Genomic DNA, 22,537 nt, shown 5'->3' on the forward strand with positions numbered 1-22,537 from the left:
TGTGGGGTGCCAGAAGTGCTGTCAGAATTATCAATCTGTGCTTTGGTTGCTACATCCGGTGCACTGGTTCAAATAGTCAGCATTACTGTGCTGCAGTCTTAACTCGAATTTACTATGTAAGCAGTCCAGGCACAACGGAATGACACAGCCTTTGCTCACAAGCATGTTTTTGTTTCAGCTAGAAGAATCATCATTTATATTACCTGCACAAACACACGCCCAGTTTTCCACTTTCTAAAACAAAAACAAAAATACCTGGAAAAACTCAGCAGGTCTGACAGCATCTGCAGAGAGGAATACAGTTAACATTTCGAGTCCGTATGACTCTTCATCAGAACTAAGGAAAAATAGAAAAGAGGTCAAATATAAGCTGGTTTAAGGGGGGTTTGGGATAGGTAGAACTGGATAGAGGGCCAGTGATAGGTGGAAATTGCCAAAAGATGTCAAAGACAAAAGGACAAAGAGGTGTTGAAGATGGTGACATTAGCTAAGAAATGTGCTAATGGTGACATTAAGGGTAGAAAGCAGGACGAGAAAGGTAGATAGCCCTAGTGGGGGTGGGGTGGGGGGGGGGGAAGGGATCGAAATAGGCTAAAAGGTAGAGATAAAACAATGGATTGAAATACATTTAAAACTAATGGAAATAGGTGGGAAAAGAAAATTGTATAAAAATTATTAGAAAAATGGGGATTGGAAAGAGGGTGGGGATGGAGGAGAGGGTTCTTGATCTAAAGTTGTTGAACTCAATATTCAGGCCGGAAGGCTGTAAAGTGCCTAGTCGGAAGATGAGGTGCTGTTCCTCCAGTTTGCGTTGAGCTTCACTGGAACACTGCAGCAGGCCAAAGACGGACATGTGGGCATGAGAGCAGGGTGGAGTGTTGAAATGGCAAGCAACAGGGAGGTCTGGGTCATGCTTGCGGACAGACTGAGGTGTTCCGCAAAGCGGTCACCCAGTCTGCGTTTGGTCTCTCCAATGTATAGGAAACCGCATTGGGAGCGACGAATGGAGTAGACTAAATTGAGGGAAGTGCAAATGAAATGCTGCTTCACTTGAAAGGAGTGTTTAGGCCCTTGGACGGTGAGGAAGGGGGAAGTAAAGGGGCAGGTGTTGCACCTTCTGCCGTTGCATGGGAAGGTGCCGTGGGAGGGGGTTGAGGTGTAGGGGCTGATGGAGGAGTGGACCAGGGCGTCCCGGAGGGAACGATCCCTGGGGAATGCCACCAGGGGGGCGAATGGAAGATGTGTTTGTTGGTGGTATCACGCTGGAGTTGGCGGAAATGGCAGAGGATGATCCTTTGAATGCAGAGGCTGGTGGGGTGATAAGTGAGGACAAGGGGGACCCTACCATGGTTCTGGGAGGGAGAGGAAGGTGTGAGGGCAGATGCGCGGGAGATGGGCCGAACACAGTTGAGGGCCCTGTCAACCACTGTGGATGGAAAACCTTGGTTAAGGAAGAAGGAAGACATGTCAGAGGAACTGTTTTCGAAAGTGGCATCATCAGAACAGATGTGACGAAGGCGAAAGAACTGAGAATGGGATGGAGTCCTTACAGGAAGCGGGGTGTGAGGAGATGTAGTCAAGGTAACTGTGGGAGTCGGTAGGCTTGTAATGAATATTGGTGGACAGTCTATCACCAGAAATTGAGACAAAGGTCAAGGAAGGGAAGGGAAGTGTCAGAGATGAACAATGTGAAAATGATGGACGGGTGGAAATTGGAAGCAAAATTAATAAAATTTTCTAGGTCCAGACGAGAGCATGAAGCAGCACCGAAGCAGTCATCGATGTACCGGAGAAAGAGTTGTGGGAGGGGGCTGGAGTAGGACTGGAACAAGGAATGTTCCACATACCCCATAAAGAGACAGACATAACTGGGGCCCATGCATTTCCACTTTCTAAACCAGGCTCCCAATGGGTCTACATTATGGGATACAACATGCTTTGTATGAGACGTTAAACTCAGGGTTCCTCTTTCTGTTCTAGTGCTTTAGGTAATGCAGAGAATTTTCCTGGTTTTCTGGCCAACATTCCTCTTTTAAGTTAATACCACAGAAAAACAGCTTAACTGGTGATTCATCAAATGGCAGCTTGAGGGACATTGTTGGCTAATCCAACTTCACAATAACAATTGCTGCACTTTGCACGTCAAAAGGATCATTACAAACACAATTTCGGACAAACATTCTAAACAAAAACAATTACAGTAAACTGAAGTAATATTTGAATGTTTTTGCAAAAAACAAAATCTTACATTTATAAATCTTATTTCATGAGAGCAGGATTTCCCAGGTACTTTAAAGCGAATAAAGTACTTCTGAGGTGTAGTCTTTATTGTAATGTAGGAAACATGGCTGCCAATTTGTGCACAGCAAGGCCTCACAAACAGCAATGTCATGATGGTCGGTTAATTTGTTTCTTTTTATCATGTTGGTTGAGGAATAAACATTGCCTGAAACACCAAGGAAAACTCTGCTGCTTTTCTTCAAGTAGTGCTACAGGAGCTTTTACATCTACTTGAGAGGGTAAACAGGGCCTCAGTTTAACATCTCTTCTGAAAAAATGGTGCCTCAGTGCTTTTTTATACATAACAGGGTTCATTAATGTACATCCATAGCATCTGAATTAGTCTATTTAATTGCTTATATATAATAGTACAATATTAAAATGTGGATTTTATACCACTTCAATCCTTAGATTAAAGGTTCTTGCAGATTTTTAATTGCTACAAAATGAATACCAATGTTGGAGAGGGTGTCAAAGCTGACAGGTCTCCTTGGATGGAAGCCCCTGAAATGAGGCTAATTAGGGTAGCAATCCAGGTTGTAATACTGAGTTGTTGCCGAAGTAATGAAAATATTTACTAAGCAGTCCTGTCCCAGCTTGACACTAATCTTGTCTCTGTACTTTGGCATGGAAAACAAAAGCCTGAACTTTGAGAAATAAAACAATGAGCTTATTTTTCCCATATTACTGGCCAGTATTATTATGATAAATTGTCAATCTCGTGCCAAGAGAAAAAAAGAATCACATGCCAAACAACCAGCATCCCACTAGCAAGTTTGCTGCCACATCAATCATACACAAAACCCAAATTAACCAATTTAAAACATCTCCTGTGTAAATCAGATCCATTTACCACCCAATGAGCTGAACACTAATAGTTGGAGTGTGGGGAGACCTATTCATATCTTGCATATCTGCTTTTCAGATGGGGTGTAAGTCATCAGCCAATGGAAGGCCATCATTTTTGATCATACTTATTGGGGCCAGAAATAAGCTTCTCAATGTGGCAGAAATGGTGCATACTTACCAACAGTTCTGGAAAGATCAAACTATCGTTCTGCAGAGCGGACATCAGGAGTGGGAATCTTCTGAAAAGTCTGGATTTAATGCAACTGTGGCCTATTTTCAGCACTGTCTAAAACTTTAGCCACAAGTGGCTGATTTGGAATCCAGATATGACTAATTGCATCACTAATTAAAAATTGAAAATGAATTGATAATCCTGTTGGACAGGTGATCTCATTACTGTCACATGATGCATGCACTGGTAAAATAGCATGAATGTATTATGAAGCAAATTCTACTATATTTAGTGCAGGTAGCTAAAATGACGTTGCTGTAGCTACACCTGTTGTTAGTCAGCAATTTATTTGGACAGCACAGACCTATTTCATGCCAGGATTTTCACTCTTCCCACCTCAATATTGAAGAGATATGGCTGGACTATTATTCCTCAAATGACAATGATTTGTTTCCAGTGTAGGATGTCTCCATGTTAAGAACATAGGGCTTGTTCCTCAATAATTCATATTCTCAATATTTTATAACAATCTAAAATTACACACACAAATTAAGAGATTGGAGAACCAATGGCCAGAACAGTGTATGTATTTGCAGTAATTTAAACAATAATCTTTGAGACATTTTCATATGAGCCATAATTTGCTATAGCAGGGCAATGACTCAGATCAGTTGTTAGTTAAACTTGCTCCTGCCTGCTTAATTGTGATGCTGTTTTGTGTTGCAAGTTGATGAGTGCACAAACTGATAATGTCGCATTGAGAAAAAGCAAGCATCTGGGACCTGAGTGAACAGGACTATCAACTGCACACCTCCTTAACCAGATTGAAAGATTGTGAAATTAAAAGCATAAAGACTGAAAGGGAAGTGTAAATTTGAGTGGGTGAATTCAACTTCAAATCAGGTGCAGAAAAAGAAATAAATAGAAAGATAGATTGCACTGAGACAAAAAAGGAGACAACTTTTTAATTTAAAGTTCAACATTTTAAAAAATTTCTAACAATAATTGAAACTTGAAGAAATGAGACTCTACATTTGTAATGAGACCCTACACTTGTAACTGTTAATTTTCAGTGTCGGTCAGATGGTGAACTAGTGCCAAACTTATCACGTCATTAAGAATACTCGGGTTGAAATGGACTTTTCTGTGGTGAGTTTAGTTTGTATCTACTGTGCAAGTACAATAACTTCATACCATTCAATGGTGAAACAGGCAACTGAATAATATTTTCACAAAGTTAATGGCAGAATAGCATGATTCTGACAGAAAATTTTGGATTGCCATGTTCTTCCATGCATCTATCCTAACTGCATGCAGCAATTGCACGTAAATAAACATGAGCAATGTTAGAGACACCATTACGATTATGAAAATTGTCTTCTCTCCTCAGTGTTTCAAGCTTCCTGATCAAGGCTTTGTGCCATTGAAGTAGCTGTGGATGCGCCAAGACAAACCTTTCTAAAATGGATTTATTGCTGCTCCGGTGTGTGCTTATAAGTGATATAATACAGCAACTCCATAGCAACATCTTTCCTGCAGAACTATGTTCCTTTGAGCAACCAGGCAATATTGGATAAAACCTTAAACATAAATTCAAATGTCAGTTGCTGCTGCAGCATGCATTAAGTTAAGCATGCATTAAACCTGTTGTTTGTTAGCACCCCCACTAACCTGACCAATGGACCCTGCTACAAATTCAACTCCTCATTTATCTTCCAACCCTTTTTTGGGCAGTGAAGGGAGCAAGGAAAATATAAAACAATGGACAAAAAAACTGCTCCGAGATGGCAGTTACTGGTATATTTCCTCCAGAATCAGAGATCTTCAAAGACAATCTTGTTTCTCTGCAGGACATTATCGGCACTGTCATTAGTGAGGAACAAATTTTACAGGACTGTAATTGCTCCTGAGTTGTTGGACACACATCAAACAGAAATAGTATTTGACAAGATTTACTTTTGGGTATCTGCAGCTTTTTCAATATGGCCCAAGGCCTTGAAGAACAAGCTTTTAACCCTAAGGAGAGCAGACAATATAAAAATGATCTGTAAAACATAGAAAAAATGTGATCATTAAAAAAGGGCACTTAAAAATTCTCAACCATACAAAATGTGCAAGTACTGAAAGGAGAACAGGGGAAAGGAAGAAATTTAATAGAGTGTTATTGCCTTCTTCCCTACACCCATTTCGCTCCCATACAATGTCACAACATTGGTAACCAAACAATACTAACTTGTAATAAAAACAAGAAATGCTCTACGTGTACAGCAAGTTTGTCTGAAAAGACAGGTTAACATTTTGGCCCAGAATTTGGAGAAAAAAGCCGCATCAAAAAACACTAACCTATCCTTTTCTTTCCAAATGCTGACAGACCTGCAATGTACTTCCAGAATTTTCTGCTTTTTTAAATTTCAGCTTGGGCATCTCACCAGATCAGGTTTCTGACCTGTCCCATTTCTGGAATACTCTCTGATGTTAATCCTGATGCATCAATTGGACAATGTATATCAATGAAGAGAGCTTACTGGTGGAAGATGAGACTTGAAATGGCAGATCAATTCAGTTGAAGCGCAACAAATGCAGTTTCTGAAAGGCAAGAAATACTTACCTCATTTTTGTCATGATATTGATGGAGTGGTGGTGGGAATTACTTGACACTAAGTTCTGCGTGCAAACGACCTTTCTGCTTTGAGGAAACCAAAGTAGGTATCTATGATGTGTGGCTAAAATACACAAATATTTGAAAATAATTAATGTTGCTCTAATCTTATTTTTTAAAAAAAGGCTTGAAGTGTGACCCAGAAAATGACACCCCTGCTAGCTTCACTCCAATGGTTATAAGGGAAGCAGTAAGGAAACTGGAATCAAGTTTAATCCGACATAAGTTTGCTAAACCAAGGTCATGCCTAATAGATTTGCCAGTGGACAACTACAACCACCTCAATAACCTTAATTTTTTTCTCTCAATCCAATTTTACTTCATCTATTTCTCTTTCTGTACCCAATTTGCGGTATTCCTTCTCAATCATCTCTGTTTCTTTCTCTATCCTTAAAGTTTGCTGATTAAAGATATTATTTACTATATGGCAGAGATAGATTAACATGAACATGTACTTATTAATAAGCCTAATTTTACAATTAAACCTGATAAATTAAGATCCCACAAATGAATTCCAAATTAGGGTAAAACTTGGAAAAGTCAATAACAACATTGTCTGTCCACATTACACCAGAACTACACGCATTTCCTAGCTTGTTGTAGCTACTGTTCCACATTCTGCTCCATGCGGCCCATGGCATGGCATCACTGACACTGACCTTCAATCAGCTGAGTGAAATTGAAGATGCTGCCATTAATAAACGTAAACTCCTTTTAGCATTATACTTAGTTTTTTTTCTTTACTCTTTCATGGGATGTTGCCTTACCCTAATTGCCCCTGAACTGACCTTTCCACGTCATTTCAAAGGGCGGCCTGGAGTCACATGTAGGCCTGACCAGGTAAGGATGGCAGGTTTCCTTCCCTAAAGGACATAATCAACCAGCTGAGTTTTTTTATGACAATCAATAACAGTTCCATAGCTTTATAGTCCAGATTTATTCATTGATTTCATTCCATGATGGAGTTTGAACCCATGTCCCCACAGCATTAGCCTGGGTCTCTGGATTACTTGTTGAGTGACATTACCACTGCACCACCGTCTTCCCATCTTCACTTAGTGAATGGTTATAATCAATTACTGGCCCCAAAATTGCTGGGAAAATAAAGGCGAGTTTATTGCACATGTTATTATCCCTATGAAATAATCTATCAATTTGTGGGGAGGAAGAGATACCCTATGAGTTGCAAACTACCACAAATTGTTGCAACATTTGCACTGGTCTGCCATTCGCCTCATGAAAACAGGTGCAAATGACTGAATTTTTCAAGATAATGCTGCTTTCCTGCAGTAAATAAGCAGAAAGTTAGGACAGATACTTAACAGTAAAAGGACTGTTTTAATGATGAGATTTATGTTCCTGCAACTCTGATCAACATCTCCATCCCAGAAAAGGAGCAACTGAAACAGGATCCCCATTCCTGCAAGTATCAAATTCCTCTATGGATTTTTAAAATTTTATTTCTCTTTAAGTTCTGTCTTTTTCTTTCCTCTGTACCTGATATGACTCTAATTCGCCACATTCCTTCTCAGTCATTAAGTTAATTTTCTCTCTATCCTTAATTTAGTTGGTTAAGGATACTGTTGGTCCCATTGTTCACCAAAGTCCTAGATATCCCGTTCCCCTCACAGATTCACACCAGGCCTTTATCACCTCACACAGCAATTTCCAGGGCAAAGTTTTTTAACTGAAGGTGAGGGTAAAAGGTTCATCTAACAGGACATATTACACAATGCCCCACTCAAGCAAATTCTGGGCCAATTATTTACTTACAATATTTCACTTGCTCCTTCCAAAATGAATTCACTGGTTAATTTTCCGACTATGAACATCGTACTTCCTTGAACATACTAGCTTGAAGGCGTTTTTAACCTGAATTCAAGTTTTTAAAAAATCAAATTTTCAAAAATTAGAAAGGCAAATTATCTTTATTTTTATTCACGTTGTGCTTGTTGCCACTGTTGGTTCATGTTACCAACCCAGCTGATGTTAACATTGGACAAGTCAATTACCAGAGTGAAACCTGGCTTGATAGATCCTAACTTCCTTTTTTTTAGAAACCGTGGAGGAAAGCTACTGAACAAATTTACAGGGAGTTTACTCATGAACTTTTAACATAAAGAATAAAATGTTTATTAAACAAAGAGAAATGAACTATGTTACACCAGGCAAAAAAAGGTTGTAAAGATCTCAATACAAACACGAGAAAATGATTCAGCCTCATACAATTCCTTTTATCCTTACAGACACAAAACCCAATGAAGATTTACCACTATCTTAACACCTTGCTTGGGCTGGCCCAGTTGCAAATGGTTTTCTTAGAACCATAGAACACTACAGCACAGAAAACAGGCCATTCGGCCCTTCTAGTCTGTGCTGAAATATTATTCCGCTAGTCCCATTAACCTGCACCTAGTCCATAACCCTCCAGTCCTCTCCCATCCATGTATCTATCCAATTTATTCTTAAAACTTAAGAGTGAGCCCGCATTTACCACGTCAGATGGCAGCTCGTTCCACACTCTCATCACTCTCTAAGTGAAGAAGTTCCCCCTAAACCTTTCCCCTTTCACCCTAAAGCCATGTCCTCTCGTGTTTATCTCTCCTAATCTAAGTGGAAAGAGCCTACTCACATTTACTCTGTCTATACCCCTCATAATTTTGTAAACTTCTATCAAATCTCCCCTCATTCTTCTACGCTCCAAGGAATAAAGTCCTAACCTATTTAATCTTTCCCTGTACCTCAACTCCTGAAGACCCGGCAACATCCTAGTAAATCTTCTCTGCACTCTCTCAATCTTACTGATATCCTTCTTGTAGTTAGGCAACCAGAACTGCACACAATTCTCCAAAGTTGGCCTCACCAATGTCCTATACAACCTCACCATAACATCCCAACTCCTATGCACAATACTTTGATTTATGAAGGCCAGTATGCCAAAAGCTTTCTTTACAACCTTGTCTACCTGTGATGCCAATTTCAGGGAATTATGTATCTGAACTCCCAGATCCCTTTGTTCCTCCGCACTCCTCAGTGCCCTACCGTTTACTGTGTATGTCCTACCTTGGTTTGTCCTTCCAAAATGTAACACCTCACAGTTTTCCACATTAAGTTCCATCTGCCATTTTCTGGCCCATTTTTCCAATTGGTCCAGATCTCTCTGCAAGCTCTGAAAGCCTTCTTCACTGTCCACAACACCTCCAATCTTAGTGTCTTCTGGTGGATTTCTGAGCCTTCACTAGATGCTTTTTCCCCAGCTGATATCTCCCCCTAAGAAACCCAACACCACACCCTAAACTCACTATTGCTTCAATCACAGGGCAAACACAAGTTCCCTAAACTCAGTCCCTTCCAGTATTTTTTAATCAGAGAGCTTAGAACTCCTGTCTTCACACTGACATACAGACTCTGAATTTCTTTTGACTTTCTCTGTGTCACTGGACCCCTGTCATTAAGCAGCACAGCAGTTTTTTTCTACTTTGTGTTTTTTTCCCCAAATCACTAAACTACAACCCCTTTGTAAGCCATCTCTTCACTTCAAGGGCTGTAAAACCTCATTAAAAATGTATATATACAAACAAATCCAGAAAACCTGATCTTTTCGCTATGAGGCCCTCCAGACTTCCCGGTACCAAGCTCACAAAAAACCTAAATGAAACAGAAACCATGTTCTACCTATCTTAATGCACAAAAGTAAATATAAATTAAACTTAAAGTCATACATTGTTCCTAATGGTTCAATTGAATGAACAAGATATTCAATTTATCCAAAACCAGTTGTGAAAAGTTTTATAAATGTAGCAAATGGTTTGCTATTGAAATAAATTGTACATTGTCTGGGGGAGGCAATGGCAGAGTGGTATTGTCACTGGTCTAGTAATCCAGAGACCCAGGGTTAATGCCTGGGGACCCAGACTCAATGCCCTGGGGACCCAGGTTCAAATCCTGCCATAGCAGATGGTGGAATTTGAATTCAATGAAAAAGAAATATGGAATTAAAAGTCTAATAAGGACCATGAAACCATTGTCGATTGTTGTAAAAACCCATCTGGTTCACTAATGTCCTTTACAGAAGGAAATCTGCCATCCCTACCTGGTCTGGCCTACATGTGACTCCAGACCCACAGCAATGCGATTGGGGATGAGCAATAAATGCTGGCCTAGTCAGCGACACCCACATCCCATAAATGAATTTTTTTTTAAAATTATAAGCTGCTAAGACTGGACATTAATAGGCCACGGGAAACTTGTTGAAGGATCACCTATTTTGCTTAAGGCACATTTCTAAGTATAGGACACAAGCATCGGACACACTATAATTAAGGACTGGAACAGAAATTCGCCTAATAGTCCAGTGCCAGAGAACAGATTACATTTAATTGAATCAATTAATTCATTTTTCTGCTAATCCTGAAGCCAGGTCCTGAGCAGCCAAAAGCATCTTTTAAATTATAAAATTAAATTTAAATTATAAGAGGCTTATAAAAGAGGCTTATTAGAGTATTAAAATTGGGAAGTGTTGTTACAATCATACAAGGCATTGGTGAGATCGCACCTGGAGTACTGTGCACAGTTTTGGTGCCTTTACTTGAGGAAGGATGTAGTTGCATTGGAGGCAGTTCAGAGGAGGTTCACTAGATTGATCCCAGAGATGCAGGGCTTGTACTGAGGAGAGATTGAGCAGTATAGGCCTACACTGGCTAGAGTTTAGAAGGACGAGAGGAGATCTAATTGAGGTATATAAGACGTTAAAGGGGATAGGCAAAATATACGTGGAGCAGATGTTTCCTCTTGTGGGGCATTCTAGAATGTGAGGCCATAATTTTAGGTTAAGGGGTGGTAGATTTAAATCAGAGACGAGGAGGAATTATTTTTCTCAAAGGGTCGTAAATCTGTGGAATTCACTACCTCAGAGTGCAGTTGATGCTGGGATGCTGAATAAATTTAAGGAGGAGATAGACAGATTTTAAATTAGTAATGGGTTGAAGCCGAAATGATATCAGCCATGATCGTATTGAATGGCAGGGCAGGCTCGAGGGACTGAATTGCCTACTCCTGCTCCTAGTTCTTATGTTCTTATAATAGGAATCAATAGTCCAAGTGTTAAAAGCCTCCATTGGAAGCTGCCACATCAGTTCCATTCTCATTATTGAATCAACATACCTCTGCATCAGTTTCTCATTTATTTGTAACTTTTTTCTAAGTCTTAGTCCAGAGCACATTTTTCCCCTTTCAAAGTGAATTTTGTGTGATTTGTGAAGGATAAAGTGGTGCAATTATTGCGCTTACAATTTGATACATATTGCAAGACTTTCTTCCATTATTATGAGAGGACACTTGGGACAGCCCTCCTGGTGTTTCTAATATTACATAGAGCTACAGTTCATGGTTTGATCCTGTATTGCTTCATGATTCAAGCTTCTAGAATTTTTTTTTTATGGGCAAGAAAACAAATAGGGTACAAAAGAAGTGTCCGTAACATTTAGGGTGCGCAGAGAAAAATACAGGAGGGAAAACAGATGTGATTGGAAATTATGAATTTCTGCCATTTCTAAGCAATCCAATAATGAGCTAATGCAAGGGTTGGGCCTTTATGAAATCTATACATGGCAGTAAAGCACTTTTGCATGTCTCATGTTCATGAAGAGCATGTTAATAACGTTAGTTGTTATTGCAGTAAAGATTGTATTGTATGTGTACGCACGGTCAAATACAGCAAAGTACTTGGTGTGGTGCATCATACGTCTTCAAATTATTCCATACATAATACTTAAAAAACAAAGTAATTCATTCTCTAGGCGGTGGTGAATCTCCTATTACCAGATGATCAACTGACTCTCCCTTCACCACTGTCTGTACCTATTGGGATGTACTCAATATGGCACAAGGGACCAGACTTGACAAAAGATGTCTCTTTTTTTCAGCAATGCTCAAGTTCTGTACTACCAAACGACTAAAAGTAATATTACTGTCCTTTCCACAGGTGGCATTTTTGGCCATTTGTTCTTGGAATTTGGGCAATACTGCCAACATCACATTTATAACCGCTACCTTGCATCTTCGCATAAGAAAGTAGTATTGGCCTGGCCTTTGCTGGTGCTGAGTGGCCAACTAAGTCATGTCAGAAAGAATTAGGAGTCAATCTATGGTCCTGTCACAGCAACCCGAGAGTGACTGCTGAGAATTCCCTCTTCATTCAGCACACATGGTGCCAGAAGACGTCTTTGCAGGGGCCCTTCTGGCTGACTGCATTCACAGTTCATAAAAATAGATATGAAATTTACATAATTGAAAAAATGTGTATATGCAAACAAAATCAAGGAAAACCCAAAGATGTTTTGTCAATACATTAAGGGTAAGAGGATAACTAAAGAAAGAGTAGGCTCATAGAAGACCAAAAAGGTAATCTGCATGTGGAGGCAGAGGATGTGGGTATAGTTCATAATGAACGCTTTGCGTCTGTCTTCATTAAGAGGGGACGATGCAGACGTTGTAATTAAGGAGGAGGAGTGTGAAGTATTGGATGTGATAAACATAGGAAGATGGAGTATTAAGGGGATTAGCATCCTTGAAAGTAGATAAATCACAAGGGCTGGATGAAATGTACCCCAGCCTGTTAAATGAAGCCAGGGAAGAAATTGCAGAGGGTCTGACCATCATTTTCCAATCTTAACTGGATACAGGTGAGGCGCCGGAGGTTTGGAGGTCTGCCAACGTTGTACCTTTGTTTAAAAAGAGAGCGAGGGATAGATCAAATAATTACAGGCCAGTCAGTCTGACCTTGGTATTGGGCAAGTTATAGGAATCAATTCTGAGGGACAGGATAAAGTGTCACCTAGAAAGGCGCAGATTAATCAAGAACAGTCAGCACAGATTTGTTAAGGGAAGGTCATGTCTGATTAACTTGATTGACTTTTTTGAGGAAGTAACAAGGAGGATTGATGAGGGTACTGCAGTTGATGTGATCAACATGGATCTTAGCAAGTTTTTTGACAAGGCCCCACATGGCAGACTGGTTATTAAAAAATAAAAGCTCATGGGATCCAGGTGACTGTAGCAAGCTGGACACAAAACTGGCTCAGTGACAGGATGTTTTTGTGACTGGAAGGCTATTTCCAGCGTGGTTGCACAGGGCTCAGTACTTGGTCCCCTCCTTTTTGTGATATATATTAATGATTTGGACATAAATGTGGGGGAGATGATCAAGAAGTTTGCAGACAACACAAATTAGCTACTTAGTTGATAGCAAGGAGGACTGTCAACTGCAGGAAGTTATCAATGGACTGGTCAGGTGGGCAGAAAAGTGGCAAATGGAATTCAATCCACTGAAGTGTGAGGTGATGCCTTTGGGGAGGTCAAACAACACAAAAGGTTTACACAATAAATTGGAGGATATTGAGAGGTGTAGAGGAAGTGAGCAACCTTGGAGTGAATGTCCACAGATCCCTGAAGGTAGCAGGACAGGTTGATAAGGTGGTTAAGAAAGCATGTGGAATCCTTTCATTTATTAGTCGAGGCATAGGATATAAGAGCTGGTAGGTTATGCTAGAACTATATAAAACATAACTTGAGTCTGTTTGCAGTTCTGGTCACCACGTTGCAGAAAGGATATAATTGCATTAGAGAGGATACAGAGGAGATTTACAAGGACTGGAAAGTTACAGCTATGAGGAAAGATTGGATAGGCTGGGGTTGTTCTCCTTGGAAGTGAGGGGGCTGAGGGGACATTTGATTAAGATGTACAAAATTGTGAGTGGCCTGGATAGAGTGAATGGGAAGGGCCTATTTACTTTAGCAGAGAGGTCAATGACTAGGGGGCTTACATTTAAAGTCACTGGTAGAAAGATTAAAGGGGAGATTAAGTTATTTTTCACCCAGAGGGTTGTGGGTATCTGGAACTCACTGCAGAAACCCTCAACTCACTTAAAAGGTGTCTAGAGATGCACCTCAAGTGCCGTAACCTGCAGAGCTTCCGGACCAAATGCTGGAAAGTGGGAATAGGCTGAGCGGCTCGTTTTTCAGTTGGCACAGACACGATCGGCCAAGTGGCCTCTTTCTGTGCCATAAACTTTCTATGATACTATTCTATATAACGAAACCCTTAATTTAAGTGAAATCAGAATTGGCTGAAATCCTATTTTGGTATCAAATGAATTTACTAGATTTTGTCCACATCAATGACACCATTTCACCTCTGAAGAACCACTGCTAAACCTCAGTGCTCTTTCCTGACCAAAATCTCCTCCTTTCTATCATCACTCAAACTCTGTGCTGTGTCTTTTTATCCTTGACACTTAACTTCCACAAGAACACATCCTGCTATTATCCTGTTCTCCCTCGGCCTGATCCTTCATATATAAACGCCTCCATTCATGAGCGCTGCCGAACTCCTCTATTGTGCATGAGGCCTATCTCCCAGCTTTCTGTTTTTGACAAAAGCCAACTTCTTTCCACAATGACCTGGTTCCAAATGCTGCAACCATCAATCCACACTAGAACAACAAAAAAGCCTTCTCCAATTCCCTCTTACACAAAAAAGGACATTGTGATCCACTTGGTCTGACTTACCAGCACCACTGATACCTCCATCAATTTACTTCTGAATATCCTTGATTTTTCTTTAATGTCCTTCTTCAAACATTAATTGTTTCTCTCTCCACAGACCTGCTGAGTATTTCCAGCATTTTCAGTTTTTCTTTCAGATTTCCATCATCCGCAGTATTTTGCTTTTATTCTTCTCTTCATCACAATCCACTTCCTGGATCTCCTCCACCTCTACCTTCAATCCATACACTGACAATGTGTGCAGTTCATGAACTCCAAGAAGAGGCATAAGTTTAACAGCTTCTAAATCCTCAATCCATTCCCCCTCCCACCCCTCAAGTATACTATCCCACTGTCCTTTCCCACATAATTCCTATTATGACTTTGGAAAACCTATCTCCTTCATGTGGTCAACTACAAGATTCCTCAATCCCATTTTGTCTGTTATGACTATCCAACTTCTCCTTCATAGGTCTACGCTCAAAAACTAAACTCTTGCCATCCATTGGTACTGTCTGTATCGTTTAGAAGATGGCCAACAGTACATCTTCCCTCAAACAATTACCCCAGACTCCTTTACTTCTTCTTACATGGCCTTTCTTGTCAAGTTAACCACTCAACTCTGTACTTAATTCATCGATCACTCCCTGTTCAAAGCACTCTAATCTGGTTTCCAATCCACCCATTGCACTGAAACAGCCCTGGAAAACATTACCAGTGGTGTCTTGAATTACTGCAGTTAGCATACTGTCACTTACTCATGTCTTCTCCATGGCCTCTCTTCTGTCATCTTTAATGGTGATATAATCTGCCTTGTTTCCAACCCTCTCATTCCCAACATAGCCACTTTACCACTTTGAATGCTCTCTCCTCCTGTGCCACTGTTCCATCTCCCATTGTCCTCCGATTTAATATCTGCGACACAAATTATTTCGCGATCCCATGTTCCCACCCATCAGAGTTATCCTGCAGATCCTCACTGTGCAATTGCCACACACAGTTTACCAAATCCCAGTTTATTTTTAATACATTTATATCTGCTCCATTATTCCACACTAGTCACAAATAAGTTGTGGTTTACCAGAAGAAAGAGAGTCGCCATTTGCTTAAGGAAAAATTATTTTTTAAGTAAAATATCAATTATTTTCTCAAGACTAAAATAATTGTTAGCTGCATAGTTATTACACTCTGAACTGTAAGAGGCAACAACTTTATGGAGGTCACTGATACTAAAGCATGGCGAATTCAGTACTTTTCACAGACAAAACAATTTAACAGAAGGAAAGCAAAATGCTAGATACAAGTATTTTAAATTTTGCATACTTACTCTCACCTCTCTTTTGGATTGGGAGGGAGCGAAATCACATTAAGAACCTTGCTTTTGCTATGTGAAGTAATGCAGGAGAACTTGGACACAGGGACACACCTACTCTGCAGCAATGGCATGTGTTTTGTCAGCTCACAGAATTAGAAATAAAATTGCCTGCTTTAAATAAAAAGATAGCTTACAATATGTCTGATCAAAGTTCATGATCCTGGATGTACAATTTCTGCAATTCATAAGGAAAATCCTCACTCCATTATAGCTGGTAACTTGTGAGGGGTTCCTAGTTTGTGGGATATACTATAGTCAGTGGTTCTCCTAGAATGTGCCCTCAAAAAAAAAACAGAATCTGTTCCACATATTGTTTCTGAAAGCTTAAGTGACTAGCACAGTTATGTCTTACAAGTAAACAAATACATTCTTTCAACCTTAAGTCAAATTTACCAGTAATTTGCTTTTCAACTTTGTAGCATGATAATTTTACAGTTAATGTTTTATTCAGTGTGTTAAGGTACTGGAGAGAACCAACTGCTTTTCCTCTTTTATCTGGAGCTCTAGTTGTAATTAAACCGTTCACAAAAATAGTCCTGGGAAAGGAAGGGATGGAGGGGGAAAGAGCCACTTTGGAATTATTTTGCAACCAAGAGAGCAGGAAGAGAATAAAAACAAAAGAAAATAAAGACATTACAGACAGAGTCAAAAGTAACAAAAGGCCCAGAAAAACATACACAGGATATGGCTGGAAATACCACAGGCACAAAGTATGAGCTGCTCTGATCTAATTACAGTGTTTAGCCAGAGTCCAATACACAAAGTATATATAAAAATATATAATGAAAATATATATTTTCCAATACTTAAAAAAGTTAAAATGTTTAAAATAACATGTTATCCATATTCATCCCAATTATTAGCATTAACTATATGTCCCCTTAAGACATCTAGTCAATTTTTATAAGCAATACATATAACAATAAATATTGTTTTACAGTGGAAAGCAATTCATTCCAATCACAGGTGGGAAAGATAAAGCTTTTTTTTCCCTCTTAATACAAGGCAGATGAGAAGGTTTATTCAATCTGGTTCCAGTATTTATTCAATCTGTTATTGTAGCTTTTTATCCACAGTCTTGCGAAGACAAGAGCTGGGACAAAATCAAAAAAAATGTTGGAAATACTCAGCAGGTCAGGCAGCATCTGTAGAGAAGGGAAGAGTTAATGTTTCAGGTCGATGACATTTCATCAGAACTGGTGAAAGGTCATCGATCTGAAACATTAACTATGTTTCTCTCCAAAGTTGCTGCCTGACTTGCTGAGTATTTCCAGCACTTTTTGTTTTTCTTTCAGATTTCCAGCTTTCCAACTATTTTGCTTTTGTATTAAAGTTGGGATCAAATCAGTTTACTTTGTACAGATTCCAACAATGGAGTTAAACAACTAAGGACAGCCAATTTCATCATTTAGATTTAAGGGAAGATGACTAAGTAGCAAATTTAATTTAAATTGTTGGTAATGTTTCTGTAAAGTTGCCCGATTAAAGCTCGTGCTGACTGACTTTGATTTACACAGAAACAAAATTTGTAAAATCTGACTTTATATAAAACTCAAATGCGCAGAGCCAGGAGATTGTGGCAAGTTCTATGTAGGCTTACAATGGTGGAGCTCAAGTGTTTTGAGTCATAGAGATCTTCCCAGCCTGAGATTAAGCAATACTCCAGAACATATTTTTGTCTCAACAGTTGTGGGGAAAGTAGGTGTTGCATTATTATTTTTTAAAATTCATCCATGGCCAGCATTTATTGCCCATCCCCAATTCCCTTGAGGTGGTGGTGGTGAGCTGCCTTCTTAAACCGCTGCAGTCCACATGGTGTAGGTACACCCACTCTGCAGTTAAGGAGGGAGTTCCAGGATTTTGACCCAACGACAATGAAGGAACGGCTATATATTTCCAAGTCAGGATGGTGAGTGCCTTGGAGGGGAACTTGCTGATGGTGGTGTTTCCATGTGTCTGCTGCCTTTGTCCTTCTAGATGGTAGTGGTTGTGGGTTTGGAAGGTGCCATCTAAGGAGCCTTGGTGAGTTCCTGCAGTGCATCTTGTAGATGGTACACACTGCTGCTACTGTGCGTCGGTGTTTGCAGATGGGTTGGCAATCAAAGGCTGCTTTGTCCTGGGTGCTGTCAAGCTTCTCAAATCTTGTTGAGCAGTGCTCATCCAGGCAATACTGTCACTTACAGAATAAATTTTTTAAACATGCAAATTGAAGTCATAAATAAAGGGGAAGGTGATAGCGTAAACAAATATGGGAAGCAGTGATTGAGGAGGACCTAATCAAAGATCAAGAGGGTAAGGCCAGAGTTGCTATTGCCTCATACTTATGGTAGTACAAATATCTCTCTTCAAAAGGTTAACTCGGTTCTCCTTCTCTTCCTTCGCTCTGCTTTTTTCCTAACTACCCACATGGCCATACACCACCCCAAGCCCGCCCCAAAACCATGCTTTCCTTCAGCTTTATTTTGTAGTTAAATCCCTCGTTTCCTTCTTTCTTCCTCTTTTCACTTTTTTCTTATTGTCCCTTTAATTTTTGGCCTATCTGGCCAAAGAACTGGACTGGAAAAACATTACAATATCATAGTTTCATTGAGGGAAAAGAAGCAGTCCATAGCTCAGTTCTTACCCATCAGGTGAAAATATTCTGACCAAAAGCTGAGTTCAAGATTAAAAAGGAAGATAAGCCTGAGATTGTGGTTGGGGATTGGTGGGGGGGTGGGGGGGGGGGTGGTAGAAGAGTCATTGGACATATGAGATAATGGATAATTATTGTTTGATTGACTTAATGCAAAATGAGTTTCAGACAATCAGCACTCTTCACATTTTATAGATAATGGGATAGGATAACAGATAAATTTTGTGATTATTTCCAACCCCCTCCGAAATTTACAATTTACACATTTGTGAGTTCACTTTTATTGGTATACAGTGCAATATATGGGGATCCATTATGGTCTCTCAAGGGACATTTAAGGATTCAACTGGTTCCATTTAAAAAAAATCCTATTCCCAATCTTTTAATTCCACTTATTTTTGTTTGGTTGCTTTAATAAAAAGTGAATTTGAGCCAATCAGCACTGTTCACATTATATGGATAGCATGAACTTGTGCCAAATGTGAATCTTCTATTATACTTTGACTATTGTGCTGGTTGTCTTGCCAACTGGCACAGTCGTCCTGAAAAGTATTTTCATATGCAGCCAATGAAATCTCATTCTTTTCTTTATCCTTCACTCCCATCATATGTTGGCCTTCTGCACTGAGAAAGGGTAAGGAAACAACTGTCATGATTCAGCAATCCAGCCTCAAAAATACAACAAAGCCTATCCTTTCAAGGGGAGATGACAACCAAACTTTGCATTACTTTGAGTACTTTTATTTAAAAATTAGTAAATTTCAGCGGTTACATAAATATTTGACAGTAATGCAATTATGTAGCCTCACCTAGCAATATTTTTTAAAATAATGGCTGTACACTATTAGAAAAGAATAAACTTACATTCAGATAGCACCTTTCATACCTTCAATAGCATTTCAAAATGTTTCACAATTTTGAAGTGCAACCATTGTTATGAAGGCAAACACAGCATTCAAAATACACATAGGATTTAGAGCAGTGATTTAAATTGAGTTAATCTTGTGTCGGAGATGTTGGTTCAGGGATAAGTGTTGCTTTCTTTGAATAGTTCTATGGGAGTTATTATGTCCACCTAAACAAGAATACAGGGCCACGGTTTTGTATCTAATCTGAAAGACTGCACCTCCAACAGTGCACTACACTCTCCGGACTGTGTTGCTGAAGGCTTTATAGTGGGGCTTGAAAGCAAGCTTTCGGACTCAGCTGTGAGCATTCTATCACTAAGCCAAGTTGACACACACAATTTTAAACAATAAATGCATTACTCTGTGTAGAATGAGAGTAGTCAGATAAAATGCTACAGTTTTAACAGTATTAATGCTGAAAGATTATAGCAGTACTATAACGCAAGGAATAACCAACGCCTTAGTCTGATTATAAGACAGTGATCTTACTGAGGTCTGAAAGATTAGGTGGTTTGCAACAAACATTTAAATGCCACAAATTATATCATCCTACAACCATTTTATAAATGATGATCTTTAAATTATTTTGCCTCAAAAGAGAATCTATTTTTTGATAAACACAGACATCTTCATTCAGTAACAAATGACCCAGTTGCACATTAAAAAAAAATGACAGTATTTACCCTCCGTAAACTTCCATTTATCAGAGGTCTGCTGATACTTCTTAAAACTTATGACTTTTGATGACAAAAGCTTTGTTTTTGTTCATCTTCCCTAAAACCTTCTTATGTGGGTTAGCGTTAATCTTGTTTAATAATGCTCTTGTGAAGTGCCCTTGCATGTTTTAATTTGTTAGAAGTGCTACATAATGCAAGTTATTGTTGTTATGACCCCAGAGACTGAAGTGTGGAAATTTGCCATTATGGCTCCTCCTCAGAACCAAGGAGGGGAGAGATGCAAAAGTAAATTTAATTATAGGTGCCATGATCAAGCAGGTTCTATTAGGAAAGGGAGACAGGCTATGCACTGGCTGGGCTGACCATGGGTGAAACTACAACTCACTAACTTGTATTAATGCTATAATGTTGATGTCATAACAGACTAAGTCCTGAATCTAAAACTGTTCCAATCTTATTCAGGCACGACGATGTAATTGTGGCCTTAGAAGTATTACCCTATAATATGTACCACAGCAATTAGCCAAGGTTATGTAATAACACCTTTCATCCCATTATTGTTGGTAGAACCACTGGCTGCCTCTTCTTGCCTTGGCTCAATTGGTAGCACTTTCACTGAGTCACAAGGTTTTGGATTCAAGTCCCACTCCAGCAATTGAACACAAAAATCTAGACTGACATTCCATTGCAGTACTTAGGAAGTGCTTCATCACTGGAGGTGCCATCTTTCAGATGCAATTAAAACCAAGATCACGCCTACCCTCTCAGGTGGATGTAAAAGATCCCACGGCACTATTTTGAAGAAAAGCATGGGAGTTATCCCTATACTCCTGGCCAGTACTTATCCCTCAATCAACATCGCAAAAACAGATCATCTGGTCATTATCTCATTGCTGTTTATGGGAGTTTGCTGTGTGAAAATTTGCTGCAGTACTTCTCTCATTATAATAGTGACTATACTTCAAAAGTGCTTCGTTGGCTGTAAAGAGCTTTGAGATATCTCACAACCTGCCTTTTCAATTAAGTTTTTCTTCATTTCTTCTAAAGGTCACACCATGGCTCAACATCCAGCCCTCTACCTATTATCTTTTTCTCTTTTTCCCTCTCCCCTTTATACTTCACTCCCCAGTACAGGAGGTGCCTTGGGTGCAATACAAACGGAAAGCGTTGCAGGGCGTACATTTCAACACAATAGTTTATATCTGATTTCTTTGAGACATAGCTCAAAGAAACAGGAAGATGCTAAATAAATGGGAATGATTGCTGTTTCTCCACAACTGATGAGAACAACAACCAGGTATTATTGGCTTGATCCCATTAGAGTTGAATTAGCAGATTCAGTCCAAATGAAAGTCACTGTGGATTACTAATTCAGCGTTTTGTCACACTGGTTGTAATACTTCCTCTTTAAAATATTCATTAGCCTTAGCTGTTACACAAAATAGCGGCATCACAGAGTTAATGATAGCTCATTTCCTTTTAAAAAAAGTAGTACCTCTTCGTACCTTCTTGGAGCATTCCTTACCATAGTGATCCAATGTTATAAGGGAATCTCCTCAACTTGGTTTTTATTTACATGGACCCAACAGACCATCACTTTAATAGCGCAGGCGTCAGTTTCACCTAATAGTATCGATGCATATATTGAATTAAATATTAAAATTAAGTACTCACAAAGCCAAATCACACCACATTGGTACAGGAGACCACAAAAGGAGCGATGCATCTTCCTTCCTGCACCCAAACTGTCACTAGATGATAGATTATAGAGCAGATGTATTCATTCCCTTTGCAAACACTTATATTGTGCCTGTGGTTGTAGCTGGGGACCAGAGGGAGAAAATAAACTACTGTAGCTGCAACATTCCGGCTTTGCTTAACACATATAATCGTGCATCGGCAAAAAGGGTCCAGCTACCCGCGACTTTTACATGAAAATAGCCAGTTGCTGAACCCAAAGCAACGCCTCAGCTCATGAAGTGAACCATCAGCTCTCCGGCTCTGTCAACGCAGGCCGCGCGGTTTCTGGGAGAAGGAGCTGGGGACAGCGGCCCCGGGGTCGGCTGGGTGGGAGTCGCCGCTATTTCACACCGAGAAGCTTCGGATGGTGCAAATACCTTTGGTGCCTGACTTGCTTCGCCGCTGAAGGGTTTCATCCCGAGTTTAAAAACTGGAAATCTTAAAATCCTCCTCAGACTGGGCGCCGCCATCTTGAGGTTAAAGGTGAAGGTTCGCAGTGAGAGCGTCTGAAGTCATTACGTAGGCTCCCACTGCGTTCTAAATTGGTTTAAAAATTGTTCTGGGCATCAGGTTATAGCTGAAGTAGGGCCGATGTCTGATTTAAGGAGTGAATGATTGTAATTCTCCCAGCAAATGTTATTGGTCATTAGGGGTTAAAATAAAATCAAAATACTATGGATACTGGAAATCTGAAATAAAAA

The 22,537-nt window shown here is 39.7% G+C and overlaps 1 protein-coding gene across 5 annotated transcripts in view; it reads right to left on the minus strand.

Moving 5' to 3' along the window:
* wars2 (tryptophanyl tRNA synthetase 2, mitochondrial) overlaps window positions 1–22,334 on the minus strand; it is an 86,871-nt gene extending 64,537 nt beyond the window's left edge. The window contains exons 1-3 of one of the 5 annotated variants that reach the window (XM_041211769.1): window positions 21,771–21,889; window positions 7,734–7,832; window positions 5,910–6,024 (exon numbers count right to left, since the gene is read on the minus strand). Coding sequence is in view for 1 of the 5 variants with exons in the window: in XM_041211763.1 (XP_041067697.1) it covers window positions 22,214–22,306 (93 nt within the window). In the remaining 4 variants the exon portion in view is untranslated. Of the gene's footprint in view, window positions 1–5,909; window positions 6,025–7,733; window positions 7,833–21,770; window positions 22,073–22,213 lie in introns of those variants that run through there. The other 4 variants (XM_041211770.1, XM_041211766.1, XM_041211763.1 and 1 more) reach the window with 4 other exon arrangements.
* Between the last annotated feature and the right edge of the window lie 203 nt (window positions 22,335–22,537).

Source organism: Carcharodon carcharias, chromosome 18, assembly GCF_017639515.1.
Source record: "Carcharodon carcharias isolate sCarCar2 chromosome 18, sCarCar2.pri, whole genome shotgun sequence".
Taxonomy (NCBI): Eukaryota; Metazoa; Chordata; class Chondrichthyes; order Lamniformes; family Lamnidae; genus Carcharodon; species Carcharodon carcharias.